Raw genomic sequence first — 16,393 nt, forward strand, 5'->3', positions numbered from 1 at the left:
TTTAACAGTAAAGTCGTGTAATCATTTTCATTAGCATAATTTACAATCACATAAATTTAAATCATTGATTATACAATAATTTGTATTTCTTTATTTTACTTTATTTTATTTATTTATTTATTAACAGCAGCGCCAAAGATTGAACCATTCAGTTTTCCAAGAAGGTTTAAAGTTGGTGAAAAAGCAACAGAAACTTGTTTCGTGGTATCTTCCACTGGTTCCTTAAATTTTCAGTGGCTTCGGAACGGCATACCTTTGAACGACAAACAAGGAATTAGAATAAAGCACGAAAGTGATTTCTCCATTATAGTAATTGATCCTATTGATATCAACACTGAAGGAAACTATACCTGTATAGCAAGCAATGCATTTGGAAAAGACAGCCACAGCGCAGTGCTGCTCATTGAAGGTAAGTAAAATTAATTTTATTGTTTTGGCCTTCCTCTCATAGAAAATACAGAATTTTCTCAAATGTAATATTTCCAAAATCCTGTTAATGGGAAATCTGCATATAACAGCAGTCCTCTGATTGAATGATTTAGTTACGCTTCGTGTGCCATGGAAAGAGTTGGGTTGGGCTGAGCTTGTTGGAATTCCAGTCAGAGCATCTAAGGTGAATCTCTTATATTATGTCATTAATGTTTGTGTCTTACCGGTTACCTTTATGTGAGTTGAAAAACTTGAGTATGCAGAAGAGGGAAACCCTACCAGTCTGTGTATTAGATTGGTTATAGTTGAAAGACCCTTATAAGGGCTCTTCATATCATAGATAAAATTCGAACATGGATTACTTTCCGCCTGATTAGCGAATGTTGCTCTCCTCAAAATGGAAAAGATTCCTTTATCCAATGTCGGTACGTCAAGAAAAAAAAAAGTGATTTTTAACTGGATAGAGAACTTCATAGTTATGAGCTGATCTTCGGTCGAGATTGGGATAGAATGCTCCTCCAGGAAAAGAGCACAAATCGGTATGGGCACGGACATTTTCATAATATACAAAATCTGATCTCTGAAAGCCCTGGCCAGCGAGATAATTTTGTGTTGACTCAAAATGATCTCGCTCAACATCTAGGTGATTATTATATGCATTTATGAGCATATAATCTTTCCTGACAGTGACTTGTAAATGGTTATTAATATATTCATAAATATTATTAATATATCCATATTAACTATCCATAATATTAATTATATATTCGCTCTTTTGAAAATATGAGTAAAGATCGTCTTATTATGATCAAAAGAAGAAACACTTTTGATCCATATAAGAGGAAAATAAAAAATAATTTATTTTCAGGAAGCTAAACCTGCTTATTGTAATATCAAACAAGGACGGTTTTCAGATAATATGACTATTTATCAATGAAAAATCCATAACTTTCTGCGCAAGAAGAATCCGCATGCGCAAGAAGAATCCGCAAGCAAATGATGCAGTGCAAACTGCATCATTTGCTTGACCTGCTTTACCGAGATTAATAGCATCTCTATACTGCATACGACAAGCATTGGATTTGAATCTCATCTATTATGAATGCCTTTAGGTGTTTTTCATCACGCTCTGTAAGATCATTATCTGCTTACTGGAGGTCCGATATCACCTGAATTCCACGTTTGGTTCGTTATGGTTTTAGATTATTTCCTTATCCCATCGACAATGATGTACAATAGGGTACAATTACACCGTTCATGGAAATAATACGTATTATAATGTCCTATTAATTATCATTACTAATTACATTAGCTAGAATAAGCATATTCTACTTGCTCTGTAAGCTATGGTTTTTCACAATCCGGAAACAGTTTGTCTAATGTTCAAATAACAGCTGTTTAAATGCTAGAAATTATGATCCTCATAGGGTATGAAAATACTGTAATACTTGATAACATTTTTGTAGCTGTCTTCTCTGACACTCTAAGTTTAAATTTAGTCAAAAGTTTTTTTGACCAAAACATGCAACTTGTATAATCTAATTATTTTGTCTCTGACAATCACTGCATTTTTTATGATGAAGCAAAAAATGCCCTTTTTTAAATCAATTGTAAAACTAAAAAACAAATCAGTCAACGAAGTAATGTCTTGCAGTCAAATATTTGCAAAATATCGTGGTGCCAGTTCATAATGGTCAGCTCTAGTCTAGAAAATTTTGCAAATTATAATCTTTTCGAAAGATTAACAAAAGATGTTTTACTGAAGCAAAGCAATGTATGAAAATGTACCGTCCTAACCTTGGGAAAATAACATCCATCAGAACCTTTTCATTCCTTGATATTTTGGGAAAAGCCTCCTAGCTCAGTCGGTATCGAAGATGCCCTTTGTTTGGAAAGACCTGGATTCAAATAAGCCAAGTTACTTGGCCGTGAAAGGCTATTGAGCCTAACACGGTAAAAAATAATAAATAAATAAATAAAATAAAGAAAGAAAACGGATGAGATGGGATATTTGGGCATCACACTTTGCACTAAACGACTAAGTTATACTTTCTATTTGAGTGCATTTGATGGAATCATAAAATACAGTACGATTCTTGATCACTTTAAATTACAAGTCTGAAATCTTTTTGGCTTAATTTACTCAGAAAATAGTGAGTTTTGATGAGGAATCACCAATAATACAATTACAGAGGACGAACAGATAAGAATCCAAAAATGATGTTTATTTGGTTTCTGTGCAGCGACTTCTTTGAGTATGCATTTTTATAAATTCGTCGATAGTTTTTACTGAGAAATTACTTAAATTACCTGTTTTTATGTGGAATCTACCTAACTTAGCTTTTATACAAAAGTTATCTTAATATATAGCATGCCATTAGTACCCATAGTAAGCTACAGATATGTTGTGGGTTTACAATCGTTTGTGAACAAAATTGCCATAAAAATATAATTCGAACAAATAATATGATCGTTTCAACATATCTAGGATATGTTGAAAATGATATTTAATACATCCTAGATAATCATATAGAATATTAATTTTAATAAATTTATCTCTTTTATATATATATATTTGTCCCACAAAAATCCACTTTAGGAGAATCTTTCGATATAAAAGCGGAAGAACTTTCTTTCCTCCCGAAAACTTAGGTTTTCTTCCTACTTCATATGTAAATGGGCCAAAGGGCATGTAATTTAATGCACTACACTCGCCTTACGATTAGTTAGTTTAGAATACCACACAACCAACTATTTATTTCAGTTTGCTTTTTTAATCACAGCTATTTTCCACATTTTTTTTCCATAAAGTACGATAATTAAAAGGTGTCAGCAACACTTGTTCTCAAGTGTTTTCTTTCAATGTAATCGTTGTCTATTTGGATAACCGTTTCACTTAGTTATTGTACATATATTCACAAAACTAGTATACTGCTCCTAAGATATTACTGTGCTATACAGACTTCCCAGAGAGGTTCTTTGATTTCACTTCACTGAGAAGTAAAAGTCAGGGAATTAGAACAGATGCTGCAATGTTTTCAAGTTCCATCACTTCAGAAATGAAGTTTATTACTTTATGGCTTTACAAAATATGAATGCTATTCACCAAAGGCTGTAGCAGATAAGTATCGTGAGTGGGGTAAGGGTTAGATAATCCAGAAATCTTGCTCTAGGTAACATTGCAATTTGCAACATGGAACTAGGTAACATGTAACTTTTGTAAACTACCTCGCGCTTCTAATATGCAGGATGGTCTCCATTGAAAATTTATCTAAAACTCCCCACAATTCTTTATGCCAAAGTGGGATTCTAGCCTTGTACATTGGAGAGCTGCGATAATCGTTCAGCTAGACCGACTCATAAATGTCTCAGTATAATGCAGTCGTAGTGACGAAATGAACAGTAGTACTGAGCTTTTTCCCGGTGAATGTCACGAGTTCTGCTGATTAATGACTGAAAATATTCGTATTTTTCTAATCTCTTTCGTTTTTCGAACCAGTTTATTTTAAACTTTTAATATCTATTTCAGCTGCTCCAACCTGGACCGAAGAGCCAAAAGACACCTCAGCAACCATAAATACTGCAGTAAGTCTTACTTGCCGAGGAAATGGATCACCCACTCCCAAAATAACCTGGAAGAAACTTCAAGGTAATATTTCAGATATGTTTAGTGTATTTGGTGCTTAAGTTCTTGCAAGCATTAAAATATTCAAGCATTGTATAGTCTCTATTTTTATATTTTAATCTTAGGTGACCGATTGTCGAATTTTACCTCTCTTGCTTTCAACAATGGGACGTTAGTATTCTCTGCTATCAAACAAGAGGATGCTGGGATTTATGAATGTGAAATAACGAACGGAGTTGCTCCATCGTTGAAAAAATCTGTTGCATTAGCTGTAAATGGTAATGGTAATTCTTAATGGTAAATTTTGAATCAAAAATATGGAACAGAACTATTGGAATTGTTTAAATGTACTCCGCATATATTTTATGTTTTATTTTTATATATTACATGTTATCATATATTACCGTAATTAATAATTGTGGCTTCTTATGCAGTTGTATTTTTTTTTTCATAAATGCTGATGTAGAGTAGCAATTGACTGTTGCATAAATTTACAGCTTCAACACATTTACTTCTAATTTGAAACGATTGCTCAGAAAAGAATTGTAAACTCAAAGTACATCTGATGAAAAGAAATATAAACTAAAAACTACATAACATGAAAATTTCATGACTAAATACATTTTTTTACGTCTGACATTTTCAAAAATCCACTACTTCTTTCGTTTGTCAAAGTGTGGCGCTTCCATCGCACATTGTTGATATTCCTTCTTTACCATATGCAGTTGTTGAATAGCCATCTTTGCAATGAGTTAGTGTGTGTTGTGATATTTGAAAAAATCAACGTTCACTGTCGGTACGCAATACATTGAAAATAATCATATGGCTTAATTGTTTTAGAAATAAAAATATTTATAGGTGTTTTGTTATTATTATTATGGTGTGGAGTACCCGAATGTCTCGACCAAATGAATTCACCGGCTAGATTACTACTAACAGCAGTGACAAGTCTAATGCTTTCCCGATCATCACAATATACAGGTGAGTGCAGGCTTCCATGGTTTTTCTTTTTAAATTGCTTCAGTCTTTTTTTTTCCCATAATTCACAGTGAGAATCTAAAATCTCATCGACTGTGTTTACTGGAAATTTCATAATTTATTTCTGTTCCCCAGTAATATAATTAAGTTTTAACATAAGCATACTTAATATACTTTTTCAGATTTAAAAACAATATTGTCTTAAAGTTTCTATATTTTATTTCAAATATCAGATTTAAAAGTATATAAAGATCCTAAAATAAGTTTGCCATTGAATTGCCTGTTATAATCTGCTGTCACCGTTAGATATCAGTAGTATCTGAGTAAAGACCAAAAATACTAAAATAAATTATGAAGTAGAATTCCCGCTATAAATTACTCTGTAGTTTTAATGTGAAATATAAATATTCAAATATTCTTAGCGAAACAATTAACCATATCAGCATCGGTAAAAAAAAAAGGGGGGGGGGAATATAATCATAGTAGTATATAATATTTGTGATACCAAATATAGCTACCGAAAACAATTAACTCCATAATTTTAATTTCTTTTCAAACTAATTTTAGATTATGCTTCATTCCAGTCATTTAAATTTTCATTAATTTCTCTTTATAATCTGGAGATTTATTTTGATTGTCATCTATTGAATTCAATTCGATGTATTTTCAATGATTATGCATTGAATTAAAATAGTATTAATTTAGTTCAATTCGAATTCTATTATAAATAGTTTATATTTTTTTTTCCTGTTCTGTTCGAGAAAATTTATTACCAAAATGGCAGTTACCATTTCTTGAAGGGGGGTGGGGGTGCAACTGCTATACGCTCTATTCAAGTGAAACATGTATAGTTTCAAACTGCAATAAAAACATGAAAAGAAAGTCTAATCTGGGGGAAATATTATCCAACATTTTTCCCAGCTTCCAGACTTCCCTTCTATGTAGTAAAATTTGCGAAGAGACAGACTCTTTCTCTTTGATAGAATCATTAACATGATTTTACATTTAGTTATTAAAACGGTATCGAAACTATCCCATGTTAACAAAGGATATTCCCTCTATTCGAGATTATGACCCTTTTTCTTTCGTATAGCCCAACCGTTTTGCTTTTCTTTTACTGAATTAGATCAGATTGTGTTTTTATTTTATTTATTTCTATGATTTTTGTCTCTGTCAACTTTATGTCAAAAGCATACTGGGGGAGGGGATAATAATAATATTTATTCCCATAATTGAACACAAACATTTTAGTAGTATTTTTTCCTTTTTTAGGATATAAATTAATATTAACTTAAATGTGTAGATAATGAATATAATATGTTGTATAATTTAGCAGGAGGACAGCTACAAATAAAACCATTCAGCTTTCCTAACCGAATTAAAATAGGAGAGAAGATAACTGCTGTTTGTTTACCGGTTTCAACACAAAACTCCCTTACTTTCAAGTGGGCATTTAATGGAGCTAGTATTTTTCAGTTCTCCAACATTAAAGTGAAAAACGACACTGACTTTTCCATGATAATTATTGACCCTGTAGAATTTCGAAATGCTGGAAATTATACCTGTTCTGTGAACAGTCATGGGGGTACTTCTGATTCTTACACAGCATCACTAATTGTAGAAGGTAAGTTTCATTTTCCTTATTTTTTTTTTAAACTTAACAGGCACTATATATATATATATATTTTTTTTTTTTCTCATTCAGAAATATTTAAATGAGATCTATGTAATACCATCACAATAATTGCTTGAAATATTTCAGCTATAACTTCAACAGAAAAGCTCGTTGACTTGACTGTACATTACATGTTGTCTAATACCAAATTAGTGGTATTTTGGGAAGAAATGGAAATTATACCGGTTCTGTGAACGGTCATGGGGATAGTTCCGATTCATATTTAAATTAGTTATCCAAAACGACGACGACAGAATAAAATGAATGAATAGAACGAAAAATTAGTGGGGAGTTGGAATTCAGTTGTGCATAGACAATAGCTGGTTACTTGGCGGGGGGGGGGGGAGTTCAAGTTCAGCACACACAGATTTTATGTAATATATATATATATTTGCATTCATTATTCTTTACTGTATTTTTATTGAATATGCAGGCTTTTGTTCTCAAGTTGAAAGCTGGGAGGTCCAGAATTTTTAATATTTTAAAGTTTTCCCGCTATAGAGAACCTTGATTTCTATATTTGAAGGAAATGTAGTAACTTGTAATTAATTTTAGTTTTTTTTTTAAATCTTTCATACAGTATTATGTTTAGTGACTTGTTACAGTCATTTCTTATATATTCATCTGCTTGCTTCTCCATTTTTGTTCTTGAGTGTAACTCTCCCGTCCTTTCTTGATGTTCTCTATTCTATTTCCTGTACGTAGTATAAGCATAATAAATTATTTGTGAATTTGCTGTTCTCTACTTGAATTTCACACCTCCTAGTGAAATTCTTTATTTTTTATTTTCATTGAATATGCAGTCTCTTTGATCTAAAGGTACATATAACTTACTATTATCAAAGTGCTGTATACTTTTTTTTTTATTTATGAGATTCTTTTGGTGTAATTATTTGATTTATGATATTTATTCTTCCCATAGTTGATTTTTTGGTACAATTTATATTTTTTATTTCATACCATATACGGTATCCTAAGAATTTAAATGTGTTGACTTGTTTTGCAATGATATTTATTCAGATGTTTACTTCTGATAGGTGCTGCGCTTTTAAGAGTAACTAACAATAGTTTTTGAAGTTAACCTCTATATTTTATTTTTCTGCTATTCTCTTTGCTTTTTTTTTTCTGCAATATCATCACACGCATACAGGGAGCGTTTTTAACTCGGGTTGTTGACCTTCGAAGAATGCATTCTCTTCATAAAAGTTAGGGGAGAGATCATTTGTGAAAAATCTTTCTCTTGTAAAGTGTTTTTTTTTTTTTCCCTCTCAGTTATTCAGAAGTCAAATAGTTTATATAAAATAAAATAAAGAAATTTTGATACTGGGAAAATTATGTATCTAATGTGGTTATACGGGAAAATGATTGAAAATTACTCATTCTAAGAAGAGAAGCCATGTCATTTATGAATTCGTGGTGCTGTGAAGGAACAAAAAAAATATTCACGAACCATTTAATATGTTATCGCTTCCTGTTGGAGAATTTTTCCGAAAGCACAATTTGAAATAACCCGAAGTAGATATTCCTGAAGATTTTATTCACATACTCTAGGAAGACAGAACACTAGCATACTTGGCCCATTCTAAACAACAAAAGATAGACTATAAGAAAAATACAAATAGAATTATAACGTTAGAATTTTTTTTTAATTAGTTGGTCTGTTTTTGAACTTTCCAAATTGATTCATATATGAACTTAATAAAAATATCGCTTGAAGTTGATTTCAGTTAAATTACTCTCCGTTAAGACATTTTTGAGATGTCAGCTAATGTGAAGAACACATCATTAGTCAATTGCTATTTTTACTAGTAAATTATTTTGAAATTTTTAAGTGGTTTATATAATTATTAAAACAGATATGAAAGTATAAATATTTTTGGGTTCTTGGAGTACTTGGACTACAGAGCAGTGGGAAAATAACTTAATTCTTCAGGATCCCTCTCGGATAGAATTCTCTTGGGAGATCAAAAGAATTGTTGGCTTCAAGTTATGACGATTCATTTCGTCTTTTTCTGGAAAAGATTAAAGAAGCTATGAAATATGCTGCCATTTGGGGGTGCCGAAATGAAGAAAAACAAATATGAGGAAATAAAATGCCTTTTTTTTTCTAGTATTGTGATGATCTGTGACACCTTATATTGTTTCGAGCGTCTTTCAGCGAAAAATTCATTACGATAAAGTATCATCTTGCTGGTGATATGGACATCAGTGCAATCTAAACGAATGATGAATCCATATACCTTTAAAAATTTACGTACATCCAAATTATACTAATTCCATAATCTATATTTAAACACTTAAATTCGTTCAAACAACTTCACATTCCCAAATGTGAGCACTGCTCTAAGAATATTGCTGACAATTCTTTTCAGCGTGACATGTAGAAAGCAATGATTTTCGCAGTTAAAAAATAAAAAAATAATAATAAAAATACATGCTATCAGATATTTCTCAATAAAGACTTATAAGCATAACCAAGTTGGTATTGGGAGCGATGTTATACAATCAGTTAGACATTAATGAATTATTTTCTAATTTCGTAAAGCATGAGAAGCTGAATGGCCTGTAAAGTCCTTAATTTTTGAATAAAATAAATTCTTTACTTTCGCTGTTCTTACAAGGATATTCCTCTACATTTTTTTCTTATTATACATTTTTTTCTATGTATACTACCATAGTGAATTCAAAATACTACCATAGTGAACAACCAAAAGTCCGTCAAGGAGTTTTTTTTTTAAAAAAAAGTCATAGCTCACCATTAATACCATTAGAGGAAGAGGACTCTGATTTACAAATTACAGCGGAAGCGCCGTCACTTTGTTCATTTAGTTCTGCTTACAAATCATCTTGAATATTTTGACATATCAGACATGACTGATTTTTTTTTTTTTTTTTTTTTTTTTTTTTCAATTGGGAAGTTCGAAATGTAACATTATGGCTTTCTAGACAGATTTTAAAATTAATATAATTGATCTCAATTAACATTTCATACTGCCCGACATCACAATAGTTAATGTATCACGTGGGACCAATTTAAGTAGGATATACTGTGTTTATTTTATGAGAGCATTTCCTAAATATTTTTTTATGGAAGATCACATTTTTGTTTAGCTAATTTTTGCAGATCACAAAATGTCTAAATGTTGATGAACTAGCTATATACAGGGTGGTTTAAAATTCCACGTATTTGAAGGGGGGGGGGGGTAGAGAACATCAAAATCAACCATATTCACTTAGGAAAGCATGATCGGAAACGCCACCCGAAGGTGATAGGTGGCGCTGTTCGCCAGCGCTCCAGGTGAGCAATTAGGGCGTCCTCATTTAAGCTTTCGACGTCGTACGAAGAACATGCGTCGTTTTACGCATATTCTTCGTTTCATACACCTGATGTGAAACCATATTATGTATCCAACTACTATTGAACTGTTCAGTTATGCCTAATAAAGTTTTTTACACTACTTACTGCCTTGTGTTATTTCTGTATCTTTGTGCCCCTGTTAGTACCTTCCGGTGGCGTTTCCGGTCATGCTTTCCTATGTGAATATGGTTGATTTTGATGTTCTCTACCTCTCCCTCAAGATTTGTACGTGGAACCAACCTGTATAGTTATTATCTCAGACAGTGCTTGAGGGCTGCTATCTAGAGCTTGGTGATGAGTCATTTATTTCAATGTGAAATAACTCACTGGATAACCCACCATTTTAGAGAAATAAAATGCACTAATTTTATCTGAAAGATTTGACCTTCGTCTCAAGATCATCTTCGACAGCAAATATATACTTAGTTTACACTAAACAAACAGTGCAACATGTCAAAGAACGCTCTCAAAGTTAATCTTATGAATTATTTTAAAAGCGTGACATCTGATGGGGGAGGGGAAACCTCAATAAATATACAGGACTATCATTAAATCATATCTAGGCATTCCACCTGGACGAACTCCACCAATTAACCAAATTCATATTTATACTTGAACGATACATGAAACTGCTCCCAAACGTGTTTAACGTCGGTTTTATCTTTCAAAGAGGAGAAACCGGAGCACCAGAAGAAAAAGAAAAAAAAAGACTCGTAAGAGTAACTGATTCAATGCTGAAGAGAAAATTGAATAGCATGCGAACTATACTGATTAATCACCGCCATGGTCAACTTAATATACATAACACAGGATTCATCCGAATGAGGTCATCCGAACAGTTTGCTGGCCTCAGTAGAAGAATAAAATATTTCTCTTTGCTAATAATGCGAAACATTTTGTTCTTAATATTGTTACCTAATCAATAACAAATTTTTAACATATTCATAAATCATTTATGAATATGTTTAAAAAATAATGCTATAACATTGAATCCTGGAAATACTGCGCTCTTCGAAACTCAGGAATTATTCAAGATTGGGTGATTTCTAAGTGCCAATTAGACCCATACATATCCTTATCCTATTCTTATATCCTTATGTCAGTTTCTCACCCATCTTCCCAGGTGTTCATCAGTGTCTGTGTGGCGCAATTTAAAGGTTGTTATCCGGAATGCTATCAAAAGTTTTGTTGAAATTAAAATATATCACACTATATTCATTACCTTGGTCTATTTCCCTCGTGACTTTATTAGAAGTAGGCAAATTTTTCATAATTGATCCTCAACTAAAAGTGCTGTGTTATGTGAACAAGTCATCTCTATAATAGTTATGCTGAATACGATTCCTAACTAAATTAAGAATCGTATCTAAGTTAAACCCGAACTCTAGTTATCGGAGTTAATGCACTCAGATGACTGAGTGCATTAACTCAGTATTTATGTCTTTGTAATTATTGCTTTTTTTTTATCTTAATAGTATATTTGTTGATTTATCCTTTCTTCCCCCTTTTTTTCTGTCCGACCTGTTCTAACTATTCGTTAGAATAGATCCTGTAGCCTACTGTCATTTGTTGTGCTGCTTGTTTAATGTGCATAAGTATACCTTTTTGCTCTTGAAGACAACCTTCATACTAGGACTAAAACGTTGAAAAAATTTAAATGGGTAGTTTATACCGTGAGTTAATTAACAGTGAGTGTTGTACACTATTTAGCGCTTAGAAAGTATCTTGTTTGTTCAGAAACTGACAAACTGCGTAATAATTCGATCTGGGCATGTTCTAAAAAAATTAAATCCAGTGTGTCCAAAAGTCCTCTCAGAAAGTTCTTATGCACTGCTGTCCCTATCAGTACTTAAGGACAGAAGAACTTATGTACTGTTGTCCCCATCTGTATGAAAATGAATTCGTCAAATATTCTTTATTTCATAAATTACTTTATTTAATGAGTGAGTTTGTGGTATATCTCAGATATGCCCATTACTATTGTGATGTGTCTAAAATCACCATAATGAAGGTCTACTTCCATAATATTTTAAATACAAAACAGAACTCTTAAAAACTCGATGCTTTCTGTTTCAGCACCTCCACGGTGGCTGGAAGAACCCAGTGATAAAATGGTAATATTGAAAACATCACTAAATGTGCAATGCAATGCAACAGGATTTCCTGTACCAAGGATTGTATGGAAGAAGATTAAAGGTAATATTATTTATGTAATATTTAATATTGTAGTTTTAATGGCATTCCCACTACGAAAGGTTTTAGTGCTTACGTTTGTGTGCTAAGTTACATAATTCGGGACTTCTCTAAAAGACCATACTTTTCCAAACCTCCAATAAGCAGAATGTGGTCTCACACCGGAAGTTCAAAATATCACGAAAATATTCATAGATACGCATGCCAAACTGGGATTCGAATCTACTACCTTTTAGCTTTGAGAGCATAGAGTATTCACTTTGAAAACCGAGCCTCCTTAGGTCATTCGTTGGAAAGTCCCGAATACTGTCCTCATCACTTTAATTGCTTCGGGTAATTCCTAACGGCCACACTCCTTTTCCAAGCAAGTTAGCCATAGCTAACGTCTATAATTATATATTAGCGAATAAGAGGGCACTTAGTTTTGAAATATTTACTGCCTTTCTTCCTTCTGCCGAAAAGTTAACCAGATACTAATCGTGTCGAGCGGGGTGGGGGAGAGACTCGAGTTTGCTAATTTCCTCCTCTTTTACTAAGCGGAGGCTGTCTTTTAATGAAGATGGGGAAGATTTTTTTTCATAACCCTAAACCTATAGTTAATCCTGCTGGTTCAGCTATATCCACTTCTATTACAAACTAAGTAGCTAGTAGCTGATTCCCTATTAGATAATTTACATTTGGTGTGGGTGGTTTTATTCCATGAGTTGAATAAAATTCATTTATTCCAACTCATTATTCATTTTTAAATAGCGCTTATACTTCTTTATAATTTAATCCTGTTGACTATAGAGCATCTGTTTATCAGCTTCTTTTAGCTATTTCAATATATTTCAGTATTGAAATTGATGGATGGATTTCGATAGTCTTTGATAACATTTTAATTCCTTATGGATATTTAGTGATGTTAGATCAATAAAATTATGATAGCGCTCTAGGTTTTGTAATGCACTAAATAGACAGAAATAAAAATTCTGTCTGGAAATCAGGTCATCAATGTAATAGATTACTGTTCCATGTCCACATTTGCCATCTTGTGTACTTTGACCTTTGTATTGTGTAACGATATTATGTCACTTCCACTCCTAGTTGTTTCAAGATTGTGGGGTTTATATTCTTTATATTCTTCTTCAACAACAAGTGAATTTTCACATTAATCACTGATTGAGTAATATTAAAATTCACATTCCAGTGGACTTATCTTATCGTGGATAAAATAGCTGTATTTCATGTTACATCATTTCCTTTTGCTTATACCTTGGTTTGAATTCTTAAAATCGTCGTGAAGTTTGATATGGATGCAGTATCATATTTGATAACCATATTTTAATATTAATCATATTTCATGTTGTTCATTTTAAATCACTGGCGTCAACAAAACAGAGTTTTTCAAATATATACAGTATATATTAAAATTAAGCCTTTTTTTCAGCTTTTCAGTTAAATATATTTACTGCAGTTAATTTCCGAATCCAATAGCACTTCGAGCTATTTAAGGAGTGTGATCTGTTTTGTCATTATATTTTTAATATAAGTTTTCAGTTAAAATCTTTTCTGTTTGGTATCAAAAATGGCACTAACAGAAAACTTTCTCAGAGTTCATGGATCAGAAAACGTTTCAGGCTTCTGCTTGTCAATGTCTTTTTCAAATGCATACATTTTTGATTGCTGCCCAGGACAGTATTGTCATCTTCAAAGATAGCTATATCAGATTTATTATAAAGATTAATTTCATTTCATTCTTTCTTCCATTAACGTCTTCATTCCTCCGTAGTCTGTTATGGCCAAATAACTTAGCTTTTCATGAACTTAATTTATGGTATAAAAAAAAAAAACATTTACTCTCTTGTCGCCATTGTGTAACGTAATATCCGTCGATGCATGTTCTCTGAATGATTTGTCTGTTTTGCAACAGGAAAACCCTTCTTTCCGGAGGGGGAACTCATCCATTTTTGGATTAAACTAATTAACTCGATTTCATTTGAGAATCTTTTATAAATGTGCTTGACGTTCTCAGACAGGATCGAATCCAGGTCTTTTCAAATCACGGGCGTTGTCTCCACCAGTTATGCAAAAAATGATTATTAAATTACTTCCAATGATGTAATATGCTGAAAATTAACCGTATTCTAATTACCAAAAACAGCTCCCTTAAAACACACCAAATGACCTGTTGATCACAACCAAAAATGTTTTAAAATATTTATTGAGTTAACTAAGCAGAGCTATTGCAAGAATGATTATAAATAGCATTGAAAAAAAAAATCAAAACGTCGAGTCAAATTTTATTAATACAAATGTAGAACGGTAATTATAAAATATTCCATTGCATTCTGCACTTAAATTCGGTCTTCAGAATTAAAACATCCCTTACAGGCGAAAGTAGGTTATGCATGTGATATATATAACCAGTGTGCATTGTCTGGCTTTACGCTGACATGTAAAGGTCAAAATGATCGTCAGTTAAGGAAGTGTTTGCTCAATGAATTCATCGTTTCTTCCTTCCGTCTTTCCCGCTTTACCTTCTCTTAATATAGTCATCATGCAGAGCTTTAAACCACTGATAAGGATTCATTTCCTTCTGTTTGGATATCTGCATTTCTTAGAGGCTGTCTCGTCTTCCACGAAACAAATTGACCCTGAGTAACAGGAAATGAATAGTATGCGATCAAATGCATCAGCACACTTATCATACCGTCCATTCTGAGCTTTACTACTTCAATGAATTGAAGTGGTAAACTAACAAATTATGAATGTTTCGAACAAAGAAGGCGGTTTAATGACCAAAATAAAGAAAATTTCGTTTAAGAATAAAACAACTTACTCGGGTTGTGTTTATGCCTTAGGAATCTAATTTAAAACTTTAAAAAAAAAAGAGTATTCCCCAGACGTCGCCTACTGTTCTGAGGAACACAAGACGTTAGATGATTTTTTTTTTTAATAATCTAGCCTTTGAGATCCAGTAATGGTAAGATTTAGGTTTTCAAATAACACAATTCTTTGTCCATATATTAAGAGTCAACAAAAAACAGCTCCCGATAATAAAATAATAATAATAATAATTTAAGTGATTATTTTTTTTTTATCTTTGTGGAGGATATTTTAATCTGATTATTTGATTGGTAGATACCCCTTTAGGCCGATTAATTACTGTCCATGAATATTAAATGAAATCTTTAACTTTTTCTTTTCTTTTAGATCCTTTGAAAGAGACTCCAGATGGTATCCTTATCTCCAATGGTACTTTAGTGATTCCAGAAATCACCAAGGATGATGAGGGTGTTTATCAGTGCGAAGTAGATAACGGGGTAGCCCCAGGGCTTCTAAAACAAATTCAAGTTGTGGTGATTGGTAAGATAAGCAAAAATTAACGAGTAAATTTAATTCTTCAGAATTGTGAAGATGAATGTTCATTTTATAATTACTTACGATGATTATCCATTTTGTGTGTCCCTTGCTTCAGCTGTCTCGGTTGGAATTCATACGAGAGTCACGTGTGTTACTATTTAGTATTTTGTTTATTGGAGAAAAAGCATGGTTCCTATGAGTCTTACAAAATATAATGCGTGTCATTGTATAGTTATATACAAAATTCGTATTATAACATAGAGAATATCGAAATGAACAAAAATGAAATGTTTCTCATGAATTTAGAGTTTATTAACTTTGATATTATGGAGGATTAATTATTGAATCTAATATGACATAATTTTTTTTTTCTAGTTGGTAACAATCTGTGATTAGAATCATTAAAGTTCCTATATGATAAGAAATCTATATAATCACGTAACATCACGTTCCTCGTCTCTGAATACACAAACTGATTACACATGTTTTAGGAGGTGAAAAATAATAATTATGGAAAGAATTTAATGTTTCGTTACTGAACTTTGTATTTCGTTTCCATGTGCGCCAAATGTAAAATTATTATGTTGATTTTTATCAATATTTGGTAAGTTTAGAAATCGTGTCACTATGTGGCGCTACCTTCATTTCTTTCTTACAATGCTTCTCTCCAGTTTGCCTTCTTGCGTCCAGTAGCCATTAGAACCCACTATCACGTTGACTTTGTAATGGGTCCTGTATTTTTTGTGCGTATATGTGTGGTTACAGAAATTTTAGCATTAGGAAATGGACA

General features: G+C 32.3%; 1 protein-coding gene across 1 annotated transcript in view; it reads left to right on the forward strand.

The window, feature by feature from the left end:
• Nucleotides 1-16,393, forward strand: part of LOC150094716 (hemicentin-1-like) — a 136,096-nt gene that overhangs the window by 17,166 nt on the left and 102,537 nt on the right. The window contains exons 9-14 of the mRNA XM_090411650.1: nucleotides 128-409; nucleotides 3,959-4,078; nucleotides 4,180-4,338; nucleotides 6,336-6,656; nucleotides 12,142-12,261; nucleotides 15,454-15,606. Of these exons, the coding sequence (XP_090267776.1) occupies nucleotides 128-409; nucleotides 3,959-4,078; nucleotides 4,180-4,338; nucleotides 6,336-6,656; nucleotides 12,142-12,261; nucleotides 15,454-15,606 (1,155 nt within the window). The remainder of the gene's footprint in view (nucleotides 1-127; nucleotides 410-3,958; nucleotides 4,079-4,179; nucleotides 4,339-6,335; nucleotides 6,657-12,141; nucleotides 12,262-15,453; nucleotides 15,607-16,393) is intronic.

The sequence above is a fragment of the Typopeltis vanoorti genome, chromosome 21 (genome assembly GCF_054136105.1).
Source record: "Typopeltis vanoorti isolate ZY-2024b chromosome 21, IOZ_Tvanoo_1.0, whole genome shotgun sequence".
NCBI classification, from domain to species: Eukaryota; Metazoa; Arthropoda; class Arachnida; order Uropygi; family Thelyphonidae; genus Typopeltis; species Typopeltis vanoorti.